The 26530-nt window shown below is 33.9% G+C and overlaps 1 protein-coding gene across 2 annotated transcripts; it reads right to left on the minus strand.

Annotated features, from left to right (window-relative positions):
* Positions 1–23551, minus strand: LOC111059031 (protein lifeguard 4). Of its 2 annotated transcripts, XM_039419626.1 has the most exons (8): positions 23535–23551; positions 22318–22407; positions 18425–18560; positions 17666–17774; positions 16103–16208; positions 12026–12177; positions 3755–3887; positions 1–1112 (listed from the first exon to the last, which is right to left on the minus strand). In XM_039419626.1, exons 3-8 carry the CDS (start codon positions 18549–18551, stop codon positions 993–995), a joined length of 747 nt encoding a protein of 248 aa, XP_039275560.1. In that variant the 5' UTR covers positions 18552–18560; positions 22318–22407; positions 23535–23551; the 3' UTR covers positions 1–992. The 2 variants fall into 2 exon arrangements, with proteins under 2 accessions (XP_039275560.1, XP_039275559.1); XM_039419625.1 differs by lacking the exon at positions 23535–23551 and having other exon boundaries at positions 22318–22415.
* Positions 23552–26530: the final 2979 nt, after the last annotated feature.

Below are 26530 nucleotides of genomic sequence, written 5' to 3' on the forward strand. Positions count from 1 at the left end.
ATCGCAGAAGGAAGTCAGCAAGAGTTTTCCTGCTGATCGCTGAGTTCGGATTTTTTGGGGGTTTTGGCGATGAGCTAAGGCGCCTTTCCTTACTTGCTCTTTTTTCTGGTTGATGGTAATGTTTGTTTCGGGACAAACATGAATTAACATATTGTACTGTCACCCTGCAATGAATTTCCATTGGTTTGACACCTTCAATGACCAAGAAACGAATGACTGATAGCAGCTCTAACGCGGTGCATATTGATACTGGGGCGGTCATATTGTAACTGAAGTCACCGCCAGGTGTGTGTAGCAAGGTCACTGATGCACCTGGTAGTCATTGTGTGAGTTTCAACCAACATCCCTGCCAACTACCGGATCAATCCACTACCTCCGTAAACAAAGCCGTAGTGCATTAGTGTGACGTCAGCACAGGTAGGGCTTCTACACCAATAAAAATTCGTTGATTTCAGCTGATCTATATCAGCTAGTGTTTTTATTGGTGTAGGAGCCCTACCTGTGCTGACTTCACCATCTACCACCTGTCTTGCACTATGGCTTTGTTTACGGAGGTAGTGATCAATCCTACAACTTCTCGGAGCTTTATAGCACTTTTAAGGTTTCCATTTGATTCACCATCGTAAATTCTTGGATAACTCGTCAAAGGACATTAATAATTTTGCACACTATTACATACAAAGAACATAATATTCACCTAAAGAAATAGTCAGATGTACAATACCGAAATCTTACATATATATGTTATGCAGACTTAATAAAGAGTAATAAATTTCTAACAAATAAAATTCACAATACACCAATAAATTAAAAAAACAATAAAATGCAGGAATTAACCGAAAGTTGAATACAATATCACATGATAATTTATAATACTTCAATGCTTTTCAATTCAACACGTGAATATTTAAGTGCACGTTTACAACTACTAGAAACTCCAAATATGATTTTTAGTTTTATGAGAAGCTTTTCTTTGTAACGAGAACACAAGCTCATTTTCTATTCATTGCTTCAAGTATTCTCAATATATATATGAAGAGATTTATGATGTCCAGGTAGAGCTCAATTGTAGCAAAAACGTATTCTTCGGGTGATGTGCGCTTCATTATTTCCTGAAAAAAATAATATTTTTAATAGAAAATCAGCAGGAACTACTTTATTATGATAAAGTATGTGATAAGATCAGAAACTCATATTGTAGCCTGAGAAAATAATTATATTGATTTTTTCAGTGAAGGAATTTGAGGTAATCTGAAAGTATTATTGATAACGGTATCGGAAATGACCTTCAAAATTAGTATAAATGATTGAAAATTATTCAATATTAATAAGTACAGAAAAAAGTGGTAGTCCAGTCAATAATGGTCATTTTTCAGGAAACAGTCCCGAATTTTTTTACTACAACTGCGCGTAATACAAGAATTTACATATCAATAGTTCCTCGGTAATTTTTTTTATATATGAGAAGCTATTATTATTTGTACTATATTATTATATGCTATTACTATATTATTATATGAGAACCATTATTTTTTACAATAAGTATATACAAAATATATTTCACTCGTGCAATCTCAAGAGTTTATTCATATTTCAATTCTCAAATCTGTATATGTTACTCTTATCAATCTTTTTCTGTTTATGAAATTTCGTCAATGAACAATGTAATAGATAATATTTAATTTCATAATTATAATACAAACTATCTTATACTCACCTTCTTGTTAAAAAAGCCGGACATTCTATTACCTATATAATATTATGAATAGACTATTGGCTACCCACTGTAACAAGAACCCACCCCCTACACTCAGACGAATAGTCTTGTAGGGGTATTTCAGTAAAACATGCTCTGTATTACAATGTATCTGTATTTTGTATGGAATAAAGAATATTTGAATTTAAATTTGAATTCTCCTCGTAAAACAGCTTATTTCTGAGGAAAATCTACTTTTTCGTTTGCTCACCATCTGCGCATGCGCAGTAGATTTTCTTTACTCTCGCTATAATGGATATCAGTGTAGACAAATTATTATTAACTCCGTCAGATATAAGTAATTGAACAGGTTTGTGCAGTTGTAGAAAAAATGTTGTATGTAATTCGCGCATAATGCTTCTTTATCGCTCTTGCAAAATGATCAAAACTGAATTATCAAAATTATCTCAAAACTGAGTTTTGCTGACAAGCTAGAGGGCGGCTTCTCCCCTAAAAACCAAAAATTTTGGGACTTTTTTTCAATTTTATTTCAAAAACCTCGGGTTTTTTGAAGAAAAGCATTTTCTACAAAATTGAAGAAAATAAAATTGACAATAAATTGAATGGTCGCGCAGGACTCTACGATTGCTGGTTTTGGAGCTACAATTCTTCAAAAAGGATTATTTTTCAAGATTTTTTTTTGAAAATTCTGGAAACTCACTACTTCCACTCTTTACAACTTATGGAGCATTATAGAGCAATGATGAAAAATTACATATCATGTGAAAGTATAAATAATTCTGAATCCTCGAAATTTTAAAAAATTACATATCATGAAAAATTACAAAAATTAAAAAAAAATAAATTTAATTTTTCAAAATTACATGTCATGTAAAAGTATGAATAGTTCTGATTCCTCGAAATTTTGTAACTTAGTATAGGGGGAGGGAGTACTAGCGAAAATAGAAAACCATGTCCTACAGCCAAAATACAAATTTTTCACTTTCGAGGCTTTCCTAAGTGATCAAATCAATATTTTTGATCATATTTATTATACAAGAGTTATGTCAGAATCACCCGTTAGATGCACTTAATTTCAGGATTTACTTGTAAGGAGACCTCAAGGATCCAAACACTCATAACTTTTGAAATAATGAAAGGACCGTCTCGTACTACAGCTCATTGTACTACGCAAACTGTTGGCAACTGTTGATTCTATTAAATCATTTACTATGAAGAGATAGACTTCATGTGTCTGCAGCGTTATTGTCCTGTCACCAGCTGGCTCAGATCTTAGAATAGTAGACTTGAGATGCGCTTGAACACTAGCTTCTGGTGATCAATTTTAATAGCGGCAAGGAAACTTGTATGAGTGCGCCACACCAGATTTTTAATAGTTAGTGCGCAAAGTGACAGTTTGCTGCAACGAAAGAAACGTTTACGCCCGAGCCGTAGGCGAGGGCGGAATGGTTTCTTGAGTGCAGCAGAGGAACTTTGTGCACGTATTTCACATTAAATTTTTCCTACAGTTACCATTGAATATGAAAAATGGGTAATTATGGGTAAAATTGCCTGAAATGCATCAAATGTTTTTCTGTGTAATTTTATTATTAATAAATAAAATTGAATAATGTAGTAGTAATTGAATGGCGGGGCGGCTGTGTGCTGTGTGGGTGGTGGCTGTCGCTGTCCACGATGTCCTTGATATTATTATAACGTGGGCCTCACTATGAGTGTTACCAACTTAATTTTGATTTTGCTGCACTGGTGCTTCATATAACCTACTAACTATTTTGCGTTGTCATGCTGCAAATCTGGAGTACGCAAAGTACTCACTTTGCGTACTAGTGCGGAAAAGTGATTCTATGCGTTCTGTAATCAGTGTAGGAAGGCCACTTTTCAAGGTAACTGTAGGAAAAATATTTTTTCATATACGTAAGGCTAATATACATTTATATAGGAATCATATTTTAAATATTACTTATAGATTTATAAGTCGATTTATAAATATTTACAATTTTGTCAACATTATTTACGACATTATGTAACACAACGTACCTGAGTGTCATAAATTATGAACAGTGAGAAGACGATGGCTCCACTGATAGATATAATCAAATCAAAGGCGGTGCTGACGAAGATTATTCGCAAGAACCCTCCAACAATCAGACAGCAGACTGCCACAAATAGCCTGAAACATCCAATTTCAAATTCAAATGACTTTCAGCAATGAATGATTTCAACGAACAAAGTCATGGTTTTGTAAAATAAAAGAATGTTTTTAGGAAACAAATTGAATGATCCATAAATTCAATTCAATGAATTGAATTGAGCTTCAAAATAATTGATTATCCAATAATGGTTATGAAATATTGATTTATCAATTATCAATTACAATCAACTTAAAGACAAAGAAACAGACTACAGTCCAAAACTTCTTTTCATCCCAATTTCATAAAATAAATTGTCCAAATAAAGATTATGTGCGTCTTTCAAATTCTTCACTAATTTCCACATTGAAAAAAAACACAAACACTTGAAACAATTAATTTTGAATTTAGAAAGATTAAGATCCGAATTGATAACAAAATTCTTCTACTTAGCACTCAAAACTGTAAAATAAATATTAATTTGAAATATTTTGTTCCGAAAATTAAAACAATCTTCTCCACTAGAACCACAGCTTCAATGATATTACTTATGGGTTTGTGTTTTCAATTCAATTCAATTCAATTCAATTCAGTTTATTTCCAAAAACATATTACACGAATAAGAAATACAATATACAACATATTTTGGAATCCCCCTACTAGACTATCCATCTGTGTGTAGGGGGGGAGTTCCACTTTATACATAATAAGCTAAATCTGCTCATAGAAGTAAATAATAAAGAATACACTTATATTATGGATGTATTATTAATATTCTGATTATAAAATAGATAATATATGTGCTGATGTATATTTAAGAATGAGTATGTAGGAATATGTATGTAGGAATAAGTATACTTAATACCTTGATTGATAAAAGAATAAATAAAGAAGAAATAACAATATTTTTTTGAAGACCGCAGTGGCAGGGATTCCAGAAATTCTCAGAAGAGAGAATGAAAAAAAAGCATAAACCAGAAAGGCAAAACAGTCTAATCGGTTATATCAATGATAAAATAAATACCAATCAATTGTCTGGAAACCTTGAGGTCGTGTTGGTCACCAAGCATAACGAGATTGGAGTAGTTCTTCTGAAGCTTCCCAACCAATCTGGTACAGCCACCTGTCCACCCTCTTCCTAAACACTACCAAACTAAATGCCTCTGCTTCCCTAATCACCCCTGGCACATTTCTGTACAAGACATGGGCCAGGTATGAAGGATTTGTCAATTCAGAGCCGTGAGTCAGCTGAGGTATCTCAAAGCTGTAATTGGATCTGTGGCGAGTTGAGTAGCTATGGTTAACTGTTTCTCCCAGAAGTTCAGTTTTGTATTTTTTTATGTGGATCAACAAGGATTTAATAAAAAGTTGTCTAACATTCAGTACGGGAAATTCGATAAACAATTGTCTTGTTGGGTATCTAAAGTCTCTCTTTAAAATTGTTTTTATAATTGATCTTTGGGTGACTGCGAGAGGCTCAATGACTGAGGAGGAAGCCCCTCCCCAAGCTAGAATTCCATATAGTATTATAGATTGGACATAGGCAAAGTAAACTACTTTGCACTGATCCACACTCAGAACATTACTAAGCTCTGAAAATGCGTGAAGCAGCTTTCTGAGTCTATTCTTAGCACACTGGACATGTTGTACCCAACTCATCTTGGAATCCAAGACAACGCCCAGGTATTTGTAATGATCAACGCGCTCAATCATACTACAATTACATCCAGCAGACCTGGGATTATTACAAGAATGCATCGTTAGTATTAGAGAGCCTGGATCAGCTTGATTTCTTGTAACTATTGGCATAAACTTCGTTTTTTCCACATTTACTGTAAGGCTATTGTGATCAAACCAGTTCTTTATTTTTGACAAATCAATTGAAGCACTCATGTAGGCCTCCTCCCAAGTGCTCCCAGTAGACACTAGTGCTGTGTCATCAGCAAACAGATACAACTCACCTTCAACTACTAATTTTGACAGATTGTTGATATAGATTAGGAATAGCAGTGGCCCAAGGGTGCTTCCCTGGACTACCCCATACTCAACATTCTCTTTATCACTATTTTCACCATTTATGCAAACTGATTGCTGTCGATTGTGAAAGTAACTCTTAAACCATCGGAGAGAGATATTTTTTATCCCCAATGATTCAAGTTTTTTTATTAAAATTCTCCTGTCAACTGTATCAAAGGCTTTTGCCAAGTCCAAAAAGGTTATCAGTACTTTTCTTCTTGATTTAATACTACTTGAGATAGCCCTAGACATATTGAAAAGAGTATCAGATGTATTTTTGGACTTTTGAAAACCATACTGTGAGTTGGAGATGAGATTGTACTCGTTTAAATACTTAGTCAGTTGTATTTTTATACACTTTTCGATTATTTTAGATAATGTTGCCAACAAAGAAATAGGTCTGTAATTGGAGAATATGCCTTTGGGGCCTGATTTATAAATAGGTATTACTCTGGCTGTTTTGAGAGCGCAAGGAAAGTGTCCAACCAGAATGCTTAAATTGACTATATGTAGGATAGGATGTATTAATATGTCAATATTGTTTTTAATCACTCTAGTAGGGATTCCATCACAACCTGGAGCTGATCGCCCTTTCAAACTCTTCACTACCTCCTCCAATTCCTGCCTTGAGACCGGTTGCAGTTGAAATTCAGAGTCCGCAGCATGTTCATCATCTCTCACTACTGGTGCATCCTGGGTTATTATAGAATTTGCTAGGTTTGTCCCAACTTTGGCAAAATATTGATTAAATTGGTTGGCAATTTCTTTAGTTTTTTGAGAGTCGATGACTTCACCAGGGCGGGAGAATGCACTAACGGGGAATGATTTACTATTATCTATACGACCTGAGATTTCGTTTATAACCGACCAAAATTTTCTAGGGTTACCAGTCGCTTCTTCAACTTTGTTTTTGTAATAGTTATACTTGGCTCGCTTGATTGCTGAATGTAGCATATTTCTATATTGAGTAAACTCATTTCTAAGGAGATAGTTAAATGGTTGTCTATTGAGTTTTTTTCTGAGTTTATCACGATGTCGAATAGAATTTACTAGTCCAGCAGTTATCCATGGTTTGAGTTGAGTATTTCTAGATGAAACTTTTACTTCATGTGAATTTTCGGCAATTATGTTTTGTACCGATTCAATGAAAATATCTGTTGCATTGTCAACGTTGTTTTGTTCAATGACTCTATTCCAATTGTGACTAGAAAGTGTGTTCCTCACCTTTTTCCAGTCTGTTTTAATAATGACTCTATCTGTATTAGGCGGCTTATGAGTTTTTGTCGATAATATATTCAAGCAAATAGCATAGTGATCGGTAACCGAGGACTGCAGAATAACAGAAGATGCATTGAAGAAACGCGGAAGCTTGACAAAAAAGTGGTCAATACAGGTTCCGCTGGCCGGCCGTGTAACCTTGTCAATACAGGGCACAAATCCTGCGTCACTCAAAATATCGATATAATGCTCCTCAACAGAGCCAGGGGCAACATTCAACGTATCGCAATTGAAATCACCTGCCAGAATTCGGACGACACCTGGCGATTGTTCATTGCAATATACGTTTAACGCGTTTATGAATGTAGTTAGATTAGTGCTGGGGCTGCGGTAGACAGCTAGAATTTCGCATGCCGCCCCCGCCCAGGTAAAGGTGAGAGAGAGACAGGTGGCCAGACCGCCCAGTACCAGTTCATTGCAAGTGACTGGAAGTCCTTCATCGATGTAGACCACCAACCCATCGCTCTGGTTCAGATTATTGAATGATCTAAAAGAATGGTAACCTGGAATGTTAATTGGATGGCTGTCGTCGTTAAGCCATGCCTCAGTTAATATTATGCAGTTAAACTTATTCCCTAATCCCTGTAATACTGTTGAAAATTCGTCAAAGTTACGTCTATAACTACGTATGTTCTGATGAATGACCGAGAAGCCCATGCCACTGCCGTTTCCCATAGAATCTCTATTACTAAATTTACCATGAAAGTCAAATATATCAGCACACTCTGTGCATCTTATTAGAGATACATCAAGTTCATCAAACGATTCTCTTATCATCCACCTTCTAGTGCCTTATGATCGGCATCCCGACGTGACAGCCGTTATTTATAGTAATTATTATAGTAGAAATGTAACTATTTCGTTTCACTAATTTAACATGTTAAAGCAGGAGAGGAAGAAAAGCGTTACTACTATTTTTATGTTTTTCTTTTAGATGACAATAACCCATAGATGAAAAGAAAATTATGTTGAACAAAAAAGAGTGAAGGCTTGAATAGGTCAGCGGTCTGATAAAATAAAGCCCAAGCACAGATTGCAAACTTGACTCTGAAGCAATTTCAATGCATCTTGCATTGCACAACAGAGACTAAGTTCGACTATGTTAATTAGTTTTAAAATATCAAAATTTAAAATTTTTAGTTTAGGCATTAGTTTTGAAGTGTAAATTGGACTTTTTGAAGTGAAAAGTGGAATCTAACCTCCTTTTTGGAGACTTTTATTTGTAAAAAATTTGGGAGAAGACAGTTTTGGGCTATGCCTGTTGTCTTTTCCCAATCATATTTTAATTATGATTGTGATTGTGAATAAAATAATTAAAATAAAATGTTTACCTATTCATAACAACGTAAACAATCATAATTTCAGCTATGACCTATGTTAAGGTAAACAAATTTACGATGCATAAGTTTAAGACAAGTTTGGTATTATATATGTGTGGCATAGAAAAAAAAATATGTATAGCCTATCAGAAACTAATGGCATTGCGATATTATTCATGGTTATTAATTCATCCATTTGTGGAATTTGAACCTACAATATTGGTGAAACACAGTAAGCTTAGTAATCTTAATTGAGCTGTGGTTGCACCAGTGAGGATAGAAAGAGAGAGCTACTCTCTGGGTAGCACCAGTAAGTGCTTACATTGCTATTCATTCATTCACACAATGATATGATATTTACATCCTAACTAAGCGTTTTATAATCAAGTCACCAACTATATAACAGCAGTGTGAGAGCGTTCAACTGCAGGCCACATACGAATATATATACATATATATATATATATATGCACACATACATATACACATACACATACATACCTGCATAAGCTGCATATGCTGTATTTGTATTATTGAAGCTAAATTGCCTACTGGGCTCAGAATTACTTTGAGTAATTCTACTGTAGGAACGTGGGAAACTATTCATGAGAGATTGATATAAATATTGTATCTGTCTGCCATAGATAGTTGGCGCTACACTTCTTGATGATAGTATAAAGAGGAATATCGACAATAATGCAATTACTATGTCCTAGAATTGTGTGAATATTGCGAACATTGGAAAATTGAAGGTCCCTTACGTCGTTTTCGTGATCTATTGGTTGGTTTCATTTAGAAAAGTAGAATTAAGATTTTATCAATGCATTGGTCATATGTCATAGGCACTCAAGTCCAAAACTGCAGTTTTGAGAAAATGGAATCCAAAGTTTTCTTGTATGTTCAAACATAATTCTGTGGCTTGGTGCAAAAACTACCAATGTCATTTTTTTCAAAAATGAGTTTAATACACTAATACATCACTAATATCGATTTTCAGTTCCAGAAGTGCCAATGTCCTATCTCAAAGCAATAAAAAGTTATAACATTTATACTACCAATGTTATGATTTAGTTCCACTCTCAGGGTGTGAGAGTATTCCACTCTTAGAGTGCGAAAACTACCAATGAAGACATATGTTTTTAGATTGTCATTCATACTCCGTGCAAGAACTACCAATGTCGACTTCTGCACTTCTAGCACTCGCATTTCCGTATTGAAATGCCGTAGTTCGAAAATACAATGTGAACTTTCAAGCTGATTTGTGAGAAAGTTGATATTTTGACATAGGTAGTTCTTGCATCAAGCCACAGAATTTTTCAGAATATTTTTGATCCTATCACAATGAAATTTACAAAGTAGGCTCAAAATACACTTATTCATGATTCTATTATTCCAAAATGAAAACTACTGATTTAATTATGACTTGAGTTGTTTGGTCCATCACAAAATATGAAATGAGTGGACTTTTTATCAAATGATACTTTACACCATCCAAACAGCAAGCATCATTTCACATTTTCAAACTAGCTACAGTAAAGTGTTTATACCCAAGCATAGATTCCCAAAATTCATCTGCAATACCTGACTTAAGATGTCATAATGGTCTTGATAATAGAAGTAGGACTAAAGTGGTTCTACCGAAGTCTAGATCTCGAAATTCTACATCCGGATGTGAAATTATATAATTTCTTTAAAAAGTGGACTTGAGTGCTTGTGTCAAATGACCATAAGGAATAATACTCAAGTAATCATAAAGTTTTCTGTGCCAATTTTTATCTTGAGAAATTTATTGTTCCAAGTTATGAAGCCGGACGCAACTAGTGTTCATTCTTTCTTTTCAATATTCTTCTTTACTTTGTTATGTGGAATAAGTTGGAATTTTTTTTATTTTATTTTATTATTTTTATTATTCTACAAAGGCGACTTTCTAGAAGTATTTTAAGACTAGGTGATGATGATGGGATGAATGATAATACAATGAAGGTAGAGTTATGAATGAATTAAAATTATAGGTTATGCTATCCACTTGAATTGATTTGAGTAATAAAGTGAGTAAATTGATTGAATTGATTAATAAACACACTTCAACAATACGATCTTCTTTATTTACAAACATAACAAAATTGATAAAATATTATCAATTAGGCCTATTGATAAATATTTCCTCTCATTTAGATTCTTTTAACTTGCGTCCGGGATGACGTTCAGTTTCCTATTTTATAAAGGGTTGAGGTATTCTCAAGGACCCGTATTCCCGTTAGCGATGGAAAATACACTAGTAGGCTATTTGAGAATATTTAAACTTACATTTCCTTTTACCACGGAATAATGCTCTGACTCCACGTGGAACGGTCGTTTCTTTGATGGAGAAGGAACATAACTTTATGTTTTGACAGGTCCAATAAGCTAATTCAGGTCCGGAATCATACTAATATCCAGAGGTTGCCTCTGACCTCTCGATTGTGAGTTTGTGAGTAAGTTTCGTTTGTAGGGTAAATAAAGGAATTTGTTGAATGTGAAAGTTGAATCCGCGTAATTTTATCATGAATTTTTTGATTGATTGGAAGTGTAATTTTTTAGTGATAATATCAGTGAGTCATCAATCGTGTAGTGAAAATTTCAATAGAAAATGATTAATCATTTTAACGATGATGACTTCCATTATATTTTCTAAATCATGTTAAAAACTCCTAATTTTACTGATTCCCTAGTTATTCATTTTTAGTAAAGTATTTGTGATTAGTTTACAAAATCGTATTGACAGTTTTTTAGTACATTAATAAAATGTTTCTGATTACTTGTTGTCCAAATTTTAATTAGTTTGATTTACTCAATAAAATTTAGGGGCCGGTTTCCGAGCTCGGGATTTTGCTAAGTTCTAGACTTTAACAGCTGGTGTAAGAAAATTGGCTTTCCGAAACGGGGCGTAGTCGTAGTCATTGTTAAAGTCACGTTTGAATTAAATTTCAAAAAACTGGAAAATTAAACACAAAATAAAATAAAGAGAAAATAGTGTAAAGATTGAGCTATTTTGAATTATTTAGAAATGTTTAATTTCGTCAAGGAAAAACGTTCCCAATTATAGAAATGAGAAAATAAAAACTGCGACTACTGTTATAAAAACTGTGACTACGCCCCCGTTTTGGAAAGCTAGTTTTCTGACTCCAGCTGTTTAAAGTCTAGAACTTAGCTGAATCCCGAGTTCGGAAACCAGCCCTAAAAGTTATATAGAAAGCAAAACTTTGTTGTTTATCAAGTCCCATGACTTTGTAATTAGAAACTTCTACCCCCTTCTGACGATTAGTTACATTAGTTTCAATATATTTTTCAATTAGTTGTAATTAATTAAATTTAATTTAGAAGTATTTTTCAATTTAAAAATGATTTTTGTGTATTTTGAATTGTAAATTGAGTGTGTAATCGAAGAATGTTGAAGTGACACATAACCTAGCTACATTTGGACTGTTGTATAAATTAGAATTGGAACCGATTTGGGCGTGAGCCTGTGGTTCTTTTCTGTAAGTTGTGTAATTCTGAATGATTAAATAAATATAATTGAATCTTACCCTGATCCTAGGCTTGAGAAATCTCGTTTGGACTGGAATGTGTAGGCCATCAGTCCGCCAACAACAGATACGGTCAGAAGGAGGGCTTGCAGAACAACGAATTTGTCAAAGTAAGTGCATATCACTGCCACTGTATATGCTTGCACCAAAGTCTGTAATTGATAAATACAATTGAAATAATACATGAATAATATAACTAGTAGTTCTGTGAACAGTAGAACTCGCGCAGTTATAAATCACAGTCTCCTCTAATACTGTCCATCAGAGTAAATTCTGTCCTGTCCTGTCGTGTCGGTGAGATATCGGTGTATAAACGACTAATGGCTGTTTGGATTGTTATATCGACAAGGCGAATAATTTGATGTAAACAGCTATAATACTATCATCAAAAGCTTACCGAGTTGAAAGCAGAGAAAAGTCGGGAGAAAATACTATGCTACTTCGAGTTATCAATATTGCATGCCTCACTGCATGCAATTAAGGCCCGCCGCAAAGTAGACCCACGCTAATCCACGAAAAGCCCACGCCTACGGGATGTTTTGTAAACCATTGCTAGGCTTCTCTAGAAATCTGTGTAATTAAATAGTCAGAGTGGCAAATAGAAAAACAGCACTAACTGTCTATCATGGCTATTTCATGTCTCACATCAGATACAGTATCTTATTCTGGGGCAGCAACCAAACAAACCTTCAGAATATGTTCCGTAAGCAAAAGAAAGCAATCAGGGTTATTGAGGAAGCCGAATCTAGGGTTTCATGTAGGCCAATTTTCGAAAAACTCAAATTATTAACAATTCCAGCCCTTTATTTTTTGGATATTGCATCTTTTGTTTACAGTAATAAGCAGAAATTCATGGAGGATAACATTTCACACAGATACCCCACAAAACATAAAATGTTTACCCTCCAGTACCCCACTCATAGACTTTCGCTCTTGGAGGGGGGACCACATTATGCTGGGCTCAGAATTTTCAACTGTTTGACGGACGAACTTAAGAGTGTTGACAGTCATGCTAAATTTTATGCAACTCTCAAAGATATACTGATTGAATGCTGCCCGTATTGATTAAGAGAATGTTATGAGGTCTTCTCATTGAGAAATTTTCATTGAAATCCTAGAGATCAGAAGTTATCCAGACGATTTTGTGAAATGAAAAACTTTCCCTCAATGGAGGGAAACCATATACTTGATATACATTGTATACACTGTATATTTGACATGTCGTACACCGTTTGAGCTGTGCTCATCATATGCGGTTTTATACAATGAAATAACAATAATAATAATAATAATACATGCAATGAATAATCCACTTGTCAGCTGATTGATTATGAATAATTCTATTGCAATGTAATTCTAAGCAATGGTTTACAAAACATCCCACGGCGTGGGTTGCTTTTCGTGGATTAGCGTGGGTCTACTTTGCGGCGGGCCTTAGACCCACACAACAGCTGTTTTTTCACTACGTTACATTGAGATGTTGAATTGCATGCTTCATTGTATGCAATTTATAATCCACTCGACAGCTGATTTATGATGAATAATAATTCTATAGTCTAATTTTAACTCTAATATTGGCGTATGAAGGAGGCTCCTGTTTCTTTTATATTATCCTTGAAATGCAAAATTTCTAAAAACCTTGTATATACGTTGAAGCGCAATTAAAAAGGAACATACCTGTCAAATTTCATGAAAATCTATTACCGCGTTTCGCCGTAAATGCAGAACATATACACATAAAGAGAAATGCAAAACCGTCGACTTAAATCTTAGATCTCACTTCGCTCGGTCAAAACTTGATCAGGTACGGCCTGAAAACGCTGTAACTAGACCTGAGCTACCAAGGTCACTCATCATTTATTTAGGTTTAATAATATTTTGAACTTGAATTAAAAAAAAACACTTTTTGAGTGAAAATGCACTACATTTTGTAGTGACGATCGTTTCGATCTGTTGGTCATCATCAGACTGTATGACGATCGTCACTACAAATGTAAGTGCATTTTCACTCCAAACACTTTTAAAAAAGTGTTTTTTTTATTCAAGTTTAATTTTATAGTGAAAAAGTATGGATATGCAACAGAATATTTTGAATGTATGCAGCAGTTGAAATATTTCTAATTAATCATTTGGCTACCAGAAAATTAAAATTAACAAGTTGAAGTTGAGAGAATGAATCAAATAAATGTAAGTCATGAGTGATGCCAAAATAATTCAGGGAAATATACAATCTACAGTATTGAAAAAATGTTGAATAAAGAGTATAAAAGTTATCTACATTGATTGTATATCTTATCTTTAGATCTAATTTGTAATAATGTATAATGTTCAAGTATACATGATCTCCTTGTGGTTTCCATGTTTTTTTTGCTGAGGGTGATGCCCACATGAGATCCAGACTCGTGCGTGAGAGTGATGACACAGATAATGATAGGAGATGAGAGGATCCACAGCTTAAGGTGGGTTCCGAATCTCCAGGAAGCGTTTCAAACAGAGACTGCTACTAGGATTGTAGAAATTTATTTTGGTCTAGCTTTAAGGTGGGTTCCGAATCTCCAGGAAGTGTTTCAAACAGAGACTGCTACTAGTATTGTAGAAATTTATTTTGGTCTAGCTTTAAGGTGGGCTGTCCACTGGAACCGATTTCGTCTGAACTAGTATCGGCCGAAAACTACCGAAATCGCCCGAACGATCCCCCAACAAAGAAAGCTATAGATGCTCGTCCATTGCAACAGGTTCATACGTCCGTGCACGGCCGATCAAGTTTTCGATCCGAATTGAATAGGATTCTCCGGCTCCATCCGGCGGAAGTCGAGCTGAGACAACATCATCCTAACCTCAAAATTGTTTCACAGTCTTGTCTGTTTTTGTTTTTTGAACTTGTTCTGTTTTATAGTTTTAACTATGGACAATGAAAAGTTGATAAATAGAAAGAAAAAGAAAAATTTCAGTACCCTTTTTGTATTATTTTATCACAACATGTTTCAACATTGATGCCATTTTCAAGTGATATATGAAGTAAATCCACTTTTGTTTACTAAAAGGGTACTTGAAAATGGGTACTTTTAAAAGGGTACTTTTTGATTCATTTTATCACAACATGATTCAACATTAATGCCATTTTCAAATCCACTTTTGTTTACTTCATATCACTTGAAAATGGCATCAATGTTGAAACATGTTGTGATAAAATAATTCAAAAAGGGTACTGAGATTTTCATTTTTCTTTCTATTTATATTACAAGTAGCCCTATACAGAAAAGAGATAGAAGTTGATAAGTTTGATTCAAGAGCAACATGTTCCATTGTGGGATTTGGGAGACAAAGGAAATCATCGTCGTGATGTACAAAAGAATCTGTAGACAAAGATTACTGAACAAATAGGATCCGAAGGAAAGATTATTGTAATGAATAACTAATTTAGTGGATATTAGCATAGAGAAACAATAGCGTAAGTAGATATCCCATGGTATAGGGCGATTATGTCGCAACTTTTACTGTTATCTCAAGCCGATAGTCCACGTAGTTCTTTTTCGTGAAGCTGTGTGACGCTCGTAGTCTCTCATACTGTGCCGTTCATACACTCTTACCCCAACAAAACAGTAAAAATCGATAATAATCGACAGTAATCGGCTTGAGATAACAGTAAAAGTTGCGACATAAACGCCCTTTACCATGGGATATCTACTTACGCTATTGTTTCTCTATGATGTTAGTTTATTCAATTTTCAAAATCTCAATATAATAATTGTTTATGAAAAATGTTGGTGGCTATGATAGTAGTTAATTCAATATTCAATAGCTCAGCTAACTAATGAACTACACTGACGTAAACGGTTCCAATGGACGACCATATTCAGCCGAATCAACGGCCGGCAGATTCGTCCGATCCAACGGCCGAACGGTGGACGGTCCAGATGGCGGTTAGCCTAAGACCAGCTTAATACTTGATTTAAATTTTCAAGAACCCATTAGGATCTTCATTTTCGAAATCAAGGTGATATGATTGATGGAATTATCTACTGTACTATATCCTAAAATACACATATTTTGAAAAAACATGTTTAAAACACTTACAAATGCAGCAAGTAGGATTAGGTTTGCTGGAGAATCCTTCCTTTTGAAATGAAGGGCAATCAGAATGACTACGCTCAATAGGAAAGACACAGAGACAGTCCAATCACTGGAACAAATTAAACATACTCTATTAGCATCAACTTAATATTATAATAGGGTACTTGATTATTAATTCTTTTATATTGAATTCCTAATGCGAGAATTTCAATTCTTTTCTGGACAGAACATTAAATTTAAACATTTATTATTTAAAAATCGAAAACCTGAATTTACGTTTTATCTAAACCAGAATATTGTTTTTAAAATGCATAACTTTGTTAAGAGCAAATTGAATCATATTGGATTTTCAAATGTACTGCCATAACAGCCCCACAAAATGGCCGCTCCAGAAGAGCGGGAGATTCAAAGATCAGAATGGCAGCAATAAAAATTTAATAAGCATTTTGAACGAATGCCAGCTGATAGGCACCAAAAATTTTCAAGTATAAGCCAGTAGGCAAAGTTACAGGACCCAGACTGTAAACTATGTTGTGTTAGAAGAACTCAACTCCAAAAGTTCCTTGTGTATCTTTTTGGATACAACACGTTGCTTTTATTTATACAAGGAGATACAAGAGAGCAGTTGATTATGGAAGGATGCACTTTCAAAAATGTTCTATGTTTATGAATGGGTAGTATTGTAGTCTTGAAAAGCCATTTTCAGCATTATTTTGTTGTAAAAATGTGAGTAATAAATGAAGTTTGTAAAATAAATTTTACTACTTCCTTATCTTATAATTTGCTTATTGATGTGTGCGACTTTTTGATCACAAATTGAATAAATAGGTTGATACGCGTATCAAATCAATGTAATATGTGTATCAAATTAATGATAGGTGTACGGTATCAAGTAAGTGAGATATAAGTAAGTCACGCAGCCTCATATCATCAAGGTTGGTAATATATGTTGAAAAAACGACGAAATTTCTATTGTGAAAAAAAATGTGTGTGTATCATTACGTTGATACGCATATCAAATCAATGTAATAGGTGTATCAAATTAATGATACGTGTATCAAGTAAGTGAGATACGTGTATCGAGTAGTGTATCACGCAGCCTCATATCATCAAGTTCGGTAATATGTGTAAAAAATGACGAAATTTGGTTATTATTGTGAAACAGTATCTTAAGCCACAAGGACGGGAAGGGCCGTTTTGCAGGCGAGAATGATGTTTCTAGTCGAGGCGTTAGCCGAGACTAGAATTTCATTCGAGCACTGCAAAAGACATTCACGTCCAAGTAACGTACACTATTTTTTGTCATAATAATCTAGAAAAGAGTAATTGAGAAACAGAAAACATTACCCGCTTGTGCTGAAGTTACTACAAGCATTCTGTTAACATAACCTAGTTAACAAATTCCGAATCAGGAATTTCTTGATTGTAGTTGACAAAAATACCACCTGGAGCGCTAAAAGACCGCTTTAGGAACAGTTTTGCTGTTCCAAATTCAAAGTTAGATTTACATAGCCTTTAGTATAAGTTTGGATGATAAAATGCCGCATGGCAATACTAAATACTCACTTATTATGAATGTAGAAACGGATTTTATTGTTGAACATGAAAACGAATCCAATTATGACAGTTGTGGCAAGCTGGAAAAACAGTAGACTGAATACTTTCCTGAGGAAACCTGCAGAAACAAACATATATTTTACTCAGACAGAAATAGAAATTTACTAAACACTAATAGGAGCAAGATGCGGCAGCATTCAGTCCTCTTCAAGTCCAATTATTCCATTCAGTCAATTATCAAGTCCAAATAAAATTTCTAGGATTCACTTCAAACATACGATTTATGCCTCGAGTATATTTTGGATACCTGATCGAATTTAGGTCTACGCACAGGTTTTACCTTGTAGGCTACTCCTTAAACATAGATGGACATAAAAAATATACTCCAGTTTCGGGAGTATTTTTATATATTCAATAGTATTTTTCTTGTATTATTTTTAGATGTTATAATATTATATTATTATAGTTGTGTATGTTCTTTGAGAAATAAATTTGAATTTGAAAAATAAGTGTTCTTAATTGAGCTCTATTTCCTCATGATATGTGTCCTGTTCAGTGAAAATATTCTTTTTCTAATAGGACTAGCCATAGGTACCTGCTAGGCCGGACTTAGTTCAAGTATTTCTATTAATGTGAATGAAAATATAGATTACTACTTGACTTTAATTCACTTTTGAAAACAATCAATTTCACGACTACTCCTACTTTTATGAAACTGACAGAAAATCTGTGATAAGTGAGTGAGCAAATAAGTGAAAGATATCTTACCCAGCCGTATGTTGGTTGCTGCTTGATGAACATTATTACGGTAGGCAAAGTCATTTTCAATTCCTCCCTCCTTGCCCCCTGATTCAACGTCCTCCTCTGCCAATAGCAACGGTATTGATACACTCATGATTTTGATCTGAAAAAATAAATCCGGTTTCAAAATATAAATGCATAGTTAGGCCTACAGTATAATCTATAGTATAGTAAGTAAAGAATCGGCTTATACAAGATAGGAGATTCACAAATGATGCATCATCACGTCTGAATTACTGAACTGATTAACTTGAAATTTTGCATACAGATTCTTGATTTACCGAGGATGGTTATAGACCTATTTTCAATTCTTCACGATTCCATTACATCACGTTTTCAGTTTGTCAAGTTTTTGATTAGACCCTTGCAAAGCATGGGTTACCTGCTAGTTGTAGATAAATTTTTTCTATAACATCCAATTTGTCCAACTTACTTGGACCTATTTCAAATTATGTTTCAAATATTGCACCTTGCACCTGGATTAACACATAAAAAATCAAAATTTCTAACACTAATAACTTTTGGCAATGATCTTCTTGTAGTACAGCTCATTCTTCTCACTTCGTTAAAAGGCGATTAAAAATCATGTAGTATCGTAAATTAATTTGATGAAAAAATGAAAAATGTATTCTCGAGTGTAGCCTACGAGTTAACCCATATTTCTAAACACATAAAATAACAATTTTTTACATTGAAAGCTATGTATCTCGGTAACCCGATATGTCGCGAAGTCTGCCTCAATATCAGGTACCGGTGAAGCTGTTGGGCTTTGTATTGGATACAAAACTCAGCTGGGCTAGCCACATCCAACAGGTGACTAGGAGACTGTCCCGAATCTGTTTCCTGTTGCTCAAACTGAGAGGACTCATTGTGACATAGGCATATCTGGTCATGGTGTATCATGCACTTTTCCACTGCCATATCTCCTCTGGTCTACTCATGTGGGGTCATTCAGCCAAGGTTGTGGACATACTGAAGCTGAAAAACGGGCTGCTAGGATTATAACTGCAAGCGAACATCATGCACATTGCAAGCCCATTTTTGTTAGGCTAGGTATCCTGACAGTAGTCAGTCCTCTTCAAGTCCAATTATTCCATTCAGTCAATTATCAAGTCCAAATAAAATTTCTAGGATTCACTTCAAACATACGATTTATGCCTCGAGTATATTTTGGATACCTGATCGAATTTAGGTCTACGCACAGGTTTTACCTTGTAGGCTACTCCTTAAACATAGATGGACATAAAAAATATACTCCAGTTTCGGGAGTATTTTTATATATTCAATAGTATTTTTCTTGTATTATTTTTAGATGTTATAATATTATATTATTATAGTTGTGTATGTTCTTTGAGAAATAAATTTGAATTTGAAAAATAAGTGTTCTTAATTGAGCTCTATTTCCTCATGATATGTGTCCTGTTCAGTGAAAATATTCTTTTTCTAATAGGACTAGCCATAGGTACCTGCTAGGCCGGACTTAGTTCAAGTATTTCTATTAATGTGAATGAAAAATATAGATTACTACTTGACTTTAATTCACTTTTGAAAACAATCAATTTCACTACTTTTATGAAACTGACAGAAAATCTGTGATAAGTGAGTGAGCAAATAAGTGAAAGATATCTTACCCAGCCGTATGTTGGTTGCTGCTTGATGAACATTATTACGGTAGGCAAAGTCATTTTCAATTCCTCCCTCCTTGCCCCCTGATTCAACGTCTTCCTCTGCCAATAGCAACGGTATTGATACACTCATTATTTTGATCTGAAAAATAAATCCGGTTTCAAAATATAAATGCATAGTTAGGCCTACAGTATAATCTATAGTATAGTAAGTAAAGAATCGGCTTATACAAGATAGGAGATTCACAAATGATGCATCATCACGTCTGAATTACTGAACTGATTAACTTGAAATTTTGCATACAGATTCTTGATTTACCGAGGATGGTTATAGACCTATTTTCAATTCTTCAAGATTCCATTACATCACGTTTTCAGTTTGTCAAGTTTTTGATTAGACCCTTGCAAAGCATGGGTTACCTGCTAGTTTTAGATAAATTTTTTCTATAACATCCAATTTGTCCAACTTACTTGGACCTATTTCAAATTATGTTTCAAATATTGCACCTTGCACCTGGATTAACACATAAAAAATCAAAATTTCTAACACTAATAACTTTTGGCAATGATCTTCTTGTAGTACAGCTCATTCTTCTCACTTCGTTAAAAGGCGATTAAAAATCATGTAGTATCGTAAATTAATTTGATGAAAAAATGAAAAATGTATTCTCGAGTGTAGCCTACGAGTTAACCCATATTTCTAAACACAATAAAATAACAATTTTTTACATTGAAAGCTATGTATCTCGGTAACCCGATATGTCGCGAAGTCTGCCTCAAGATCAGGTACCGGTGAAGCTGTTGGGCTTTGTATTGGATTCGAAACTCAGCTGGGCTAGCCACATCCAACAGGTGACTAGGAGACTGTCCCGAATCTGTTTCCTGTTGCTCAAACTGAGAGGACTCATTGTGACATAGGCATATCTGGTCATGGTGTATCATGCACTTTTCCACTGCCATATCTCCTCTGGTCTACTCATGTGGGGTCATTCAGCCAAGGTTGTGGACATACTGAAGCTGAAAAACGGGCTGCTAGGATTATAACTGCAAGCGAACATCATGCACATTGCAAGCCCATTTTTGTTAGGCTAGGTATCCTGACAGTAGTCAGCCACTTCCTTCTTCTCTGCCTCATGTATATCAATTAGATCAACAAAATTTGTTGACTCGGACTGATGTACATCACCATAACACCAGGCATCGAGTGCTGTTTGACATACCCAGGGTGCGCCTCCAGAGATCTTGGGTATGCTACAGGAGTAGCTCTCCGCTACTTCAACAGGTTACCTGCAGGAGTGAAGCAGTTGGATACCAGCAAGTTCAAGAGGGTTGTGACCGGTTTTTGGGGACCCAGGGCTTATTAAGATGTACAGGAATTTTTAAACGATGGCCTTTCTCAAATAATATCTGGCTAACTTGCCAGTAAGTCAAAGAGCAAGGTCTTAGATGTTAACTAAGTGTGCTTTATCTTGATCGCTGCCATCTTGATAAATTAGTGTTTTTGACTTTTATTGTGAAATGACGTCATTGATCCCAGATGAAGAAGACGGATAAAGTAACGGATGAAGAAGAAGGTATAAAAAATATTCTCGGTCTTGAATAATATATTGTATAACAGAATCTTCTCTTTGGTGTGACGTAAATGATTTTTGTAAGAATATATTTGTGAAATAACTTATAATAATTAATTTGCTTATAATATACAGTTTATTATAATGTATTTATTCGTTTCAAAAAATCAAGAAATTGACTATATTTTCCACATTTTTACAGTCTTGGCAATTTCGTTAATAAACATTGATCCAAGATGGATTTAAAGGCAACTAAGCTTAAAATAGAGTATAAAATTCTCTTCAATTTGAGACCAATTGTAAGATTCTAACATGTATCAGACTCGTTTTAGAAACACTCGATCAACAGTAAAATTTGATCTATTTGCATACACATAAGGAAACTTATGATCATAACACAATACATAATCATGAGTGCAGTAGGTTGAGATAGTTTAAGTCATAAAATTCCTTAAGTAATAAGTCCTAACAATTATGCGGTCTATGTTTCATTTTAAAACTGCCAATACAGTATAATTAATCTAAAAGAACTTGTAAGCTAACTATATTATTATTGTTTCTTTTTGAATTAGGTTATCTGAACCGAGAATCAAATATGTATTGCAAAGTTTATTTACTATAGGTACTGTATGTATAGTTCAAAACAAATTAGAATTATACTTACGTTTAATTAAAGGATTTTATATAATAATCATTCAATACACAACACAAATTAATAGAAATTACAATAATTGAAAGTGCTTTGACAATCAATGTTATCTAGGGACGTTCCGATACAAGTAACTACTTTACTTGTATCGATACTTTCCTTTCGATACCAAGTACTTTTGGCATCGATACTTTTGTTTCGATACTTACTCGGTATCGAATCAAAAGTACTCGTATCGAATCAAAAAGTACTTGGATCAGTCGTATCGAATCAAAAATATTCTATTGGTAAATCTATATCGTTTATAAAATTAAGTAGGTACAGTACTCTAATTGCATCAAATGAGTGGTTATAAAATTCAACTGAGTATTTTATCATCATTGTATCTGAAACTTTGAAAGACATCATAGTCGACAAACAATAATCTGGATACAAGTTGTATAACCTATATCACCAGTTCGCCACTCTTTGACTCTATCTATCTCTCTGAGCGTTTGCGTTTGCCCGTTGATAAGTGAAAATACATTGTATTTTCATGTTCATGTTTCATTCTTTCATTGAGAATTGAAAATGTCTCCTCCAAGATCGGATGTTTGGGAGTATTTTACAAAATCAAACCATTCAGTTGCCAAATGCAAGTCATGTTTTAAAGAAATAAAATACTGCGGAAACACATCCAATTTGTTTAAACATAATTTATGAAAGTTCACGGTACCAATTATTAAAAGTAAATCTGTGAATGAAAAAGCTTCAGCGTCAGGCTCCAAGTCTGTAAAGACTGTAGAAGGGAGTTTATTCAGGTAAGTTTGTTATCAACAAAGTTATTTTCAAAAATATTTGAAATCTTTTAATACTATCAAATAACCTAACAAATGCCTAAATAAATATAGGCCTACGGCTAACAAGAAGTTTGAGCCAATTCTATTCTATTTTGTTGTTGAGAAAACCGTTGGTGAAATAGGCCTAGTTGAAGTAGGCTATCCTTGTAGGATTCCTACACAATCTATTATTTTAATTATTCAAGATCAATATAGTAGGTACAAAAGTACAATAGGTAACCGGAAACGTAGGTTTTTCTGAAGTATCAAATTAATTTTCAAAAGTACTCATATTCCGATACCTACTCATATCGATACTTTTCTTCCGATACCTTAGAGGTATCGATACTTTTGTTTCGATACCGATACCAAGTACTGGTATCGATACTTTTGAGGTATCGGAACGTCCCTAATGTTATCACTCAACTACTCAAAAGCTCAAAACTGAACTTTCCCTTCAGCCTTCAGACGTCAGAATCAGAATTCAGAGAACAGCTGACTGATTAGGGACAGATTACAATTTTTTGCTGTGATACTCCTCACTAATTATTCTTCGAGTTAAAATATCATTCATTTCAATTTTATGTTATCTACTTTTTTTGTAATCAAAAGAAAAACTATAATTTAGTAGTTTCATTATGATTGTGTTTATCGAATATGCTATCTAAAAGGCCGTAAAAAAGCTACGTAAAAGCGCGTATTTTTGAAAACAAATTGACTAAATTCAAATTAAAATTTGTTTATTGTTGCAACATTATTTTCAAATGTTAACAAGTCCTAAGAAATAAGCCAAATCTACATCTATAATAATTATAATAAAGGGAAGAATTGACTTGTACACGTATGGGATGGAAAATTTACGTATCACGTCTGAACTACTGGATGATCAACTAGAAATTTCACATAGACCTATAGACTTCAACGAAGACGGTTATAGGCCTGTTTTAAATCCTTTAAGATTTTAGTAGATCAAGTTTTTTATTAGACCCTTGCAGAGCACGGGATACATGCTAGTACAAAATACCCAAATGAACTAGAATTCTGCTTGTTTTGCAATTGAAGAGGCATCTCTTGAGCCTCTGAAAAAATAATAAATAATAGGTACTGTAGGCTTAGGAATATAAAATGGGAGCCACCACTTGAAAATACAGTAGGTACTGTACCTACCGGTATGGTAGCACAGAATAATGTTATCTCGAGAAAATTATGACTTATTCCCTTATACGTTTTGTATTGCTGTTGATAAATGGCTCAAGTCTGTAGCTTTCTATTCTGTTAATGAGTAGGTACCGTACCGGTACCTGGTATATTTCAATGTGTAAATTTGATCGTTTGTATAGTTTACCTTGTGATATTTTACCTATTGCTTACATTTTGTAATGTTGTTTTATGGCCAATAGAGTTCTTGATTGACCTGAGCTGCAAAGGTGAATCAACGCATTGTTTTATTGTCGGTCCCAGCTAATATTCAACATTTGTGAGACTCATTGACGGTTTAAATTATAATTTTATTATAAGGTGGGACTAGGTGGGACTCCCTCATCTTCTTTAGTAGTGTGCGCAATTAGGTACCGGTACCGGTAGGTATCACTTGAATTCTATGAGCAACATACTGTTTCTAAAAGTACTTTTTTACTTACTTATGTAGTCATCACCAGCAGCTAGGGAAATCGTCCTCTCATTTTCCAGATCAGGATGAGGCGTTTAATTTTTTATCTTCATAATAAAGTCTCCTATATAATAGATGTGTTCATCCACAACTAATTTAAACTGTATAAAGCTGCTAAAAGTTATTAACAGAATGTTAATAACTTAATCCTTATAGATTCTATTATATTGAACATAACTTATCATACACATGATGAACATATATGTTTGTCAAGTTCCGTTCAATCTAATAGAATCTATGAGGATTAAGTTATTAACATTTTGTTCATAACTTTGGTGTAAACCCGGCTTTACTGTATCATGGTTTCAAGTTCACATAACGTTTCAGGTTGAAGCTATTCCAAATGTTTATGAGTCAACGACTCGATAACAACTTCTCTAACGACTTCTCTTTCGATATATTTATTACTAAAACTTCTTTCAATATTTTTCATCGTTTCACAGAGGCAAAACTGTGTAATTAAATCTCAACCTTCCAAATACTTTACCGTGTTACTAATATAAATTAAAGAAAATTTCGTTCTAGTTAATATATTTTATACAAAAATAACTCTACTGCTCTGTTTTTACTGTGTAGCATGTAGAAAGTTGAGATGAAAATAAAATCATAACATTGCCGGAGATTTTCTATCTAAAAACAAGTTCGATGACACACGTTCCTTCTTTAGAAAGCCAGAAACTAAAATAAAACTTGAACAATGGAGATGGAATAGTATTTCCATGTTTCAGCTTTGGAACAAACTGAGATCAATGTTATCTTATGACAAGATTAACTTATAGAGATCTATTTTGTTTCATGACAGATCATTATTTGAGAAATGAATGCTATCGTCTCAAGTCCACATATAAAAAATAGTTCCTTACGACGTTAGTAATTTTCGACTGAGTCATTGTCAATATTGTAGAACCGTTCCATAATTGAATAAAAACACACATATGTTGTCAAATTCTACACAGTTTTATTCGGTACACGACCATGGTTTCGTGACCACACCGGTCACATTTTCAAGTTGACTAAAACCTTTTAACTTTATTCAAGTGTTTTTATTCAAGTTAGTAATTTTATTCTAGTTCAGATTCATTAGTCTGAGACAACAAATTTACATTCAGAATTGAAGAGCACTGATTTGATAACAATTTCCACTGCAATAATCAATTTGAAGGATTGCAGTCTCTACACTTCTTTAGCTGAAAGTTGTATACGTCAAGTCAATTAATTAAATGAGACAAGATAGCGTAATGATGATTATCTCTTCTCTATTCCGGAATTGACTCCAAAATCTGTGTTATTCAATTATAGTTTGGTTCCACAATATCAATATCTATCCAAAAATTTCATCAATAAAATATTATCCTTGGACTTTTCAAATCATCAAGATTGTTATGAGTTAACAATATCAATATTCATCTGAAAATTTCATCAGTCAAATATTATTCTTGGACTTTTCAAATCATCAAGATTGTCATTATTGCATATCATCTATTATTATTATTATTATTATTATTATTATTATTATATTATTACTATTATGATGTAGTATGAAATTTGAATACTCCTCAATTAGCTCTAAGCTAGAGGAGCAACAAAACACTGTATATGATACTATGTAACTTTAAATGAAATAAATTGAAATTGGAAATTGAAATTATTATTATTATTATTATTATTATTATCATGTCATCTGGGAAAGTGGGAATTCTGATTAAAGGTGTTTGTGAATAAGGGCAAGAAATCAAAAAGC

The sequence above is a fragment of the Nilaparvata lugens genome, chromosome 1, assembly GCF_014356525.2.
Source record: "Nilaparvata lugens isolate BPH chromosome 1, ASM1435652v1, whole genome shotgun sequence".
Lineage (NCBI taxonomy): Eukaryota > Metazoa > Arthropoda > Insecta > Hemiptera > Delphacidae > Nilaparvata > Nilaparvata lugens.

Excerpts from the sequence above, each read along its gene's own strand:
- LOC111059031 (XM_039419626.1), bottom strand. The coding sequence starts at position 18,551 with ATGAGTGTATCAATACCGTTGCTATTGGCAGAGGAGGACGTTGAATCA. Across the intron at positions 3,888-12,025 it reads TTCTCAAGCCTAGGATCAGG|GCTATTTGTGGCAGTCTGCT; the intron begins GTAAGATTCAAT and ends TGGATGTTTCAG. Across the intron at positions 1,113-3,754 it reads TCATAATTTATGACACTCAG|GAAATAATGAAGCGCACATC; the intron begins GTACGTTGTGTT and ends TATTTTTTTCAG.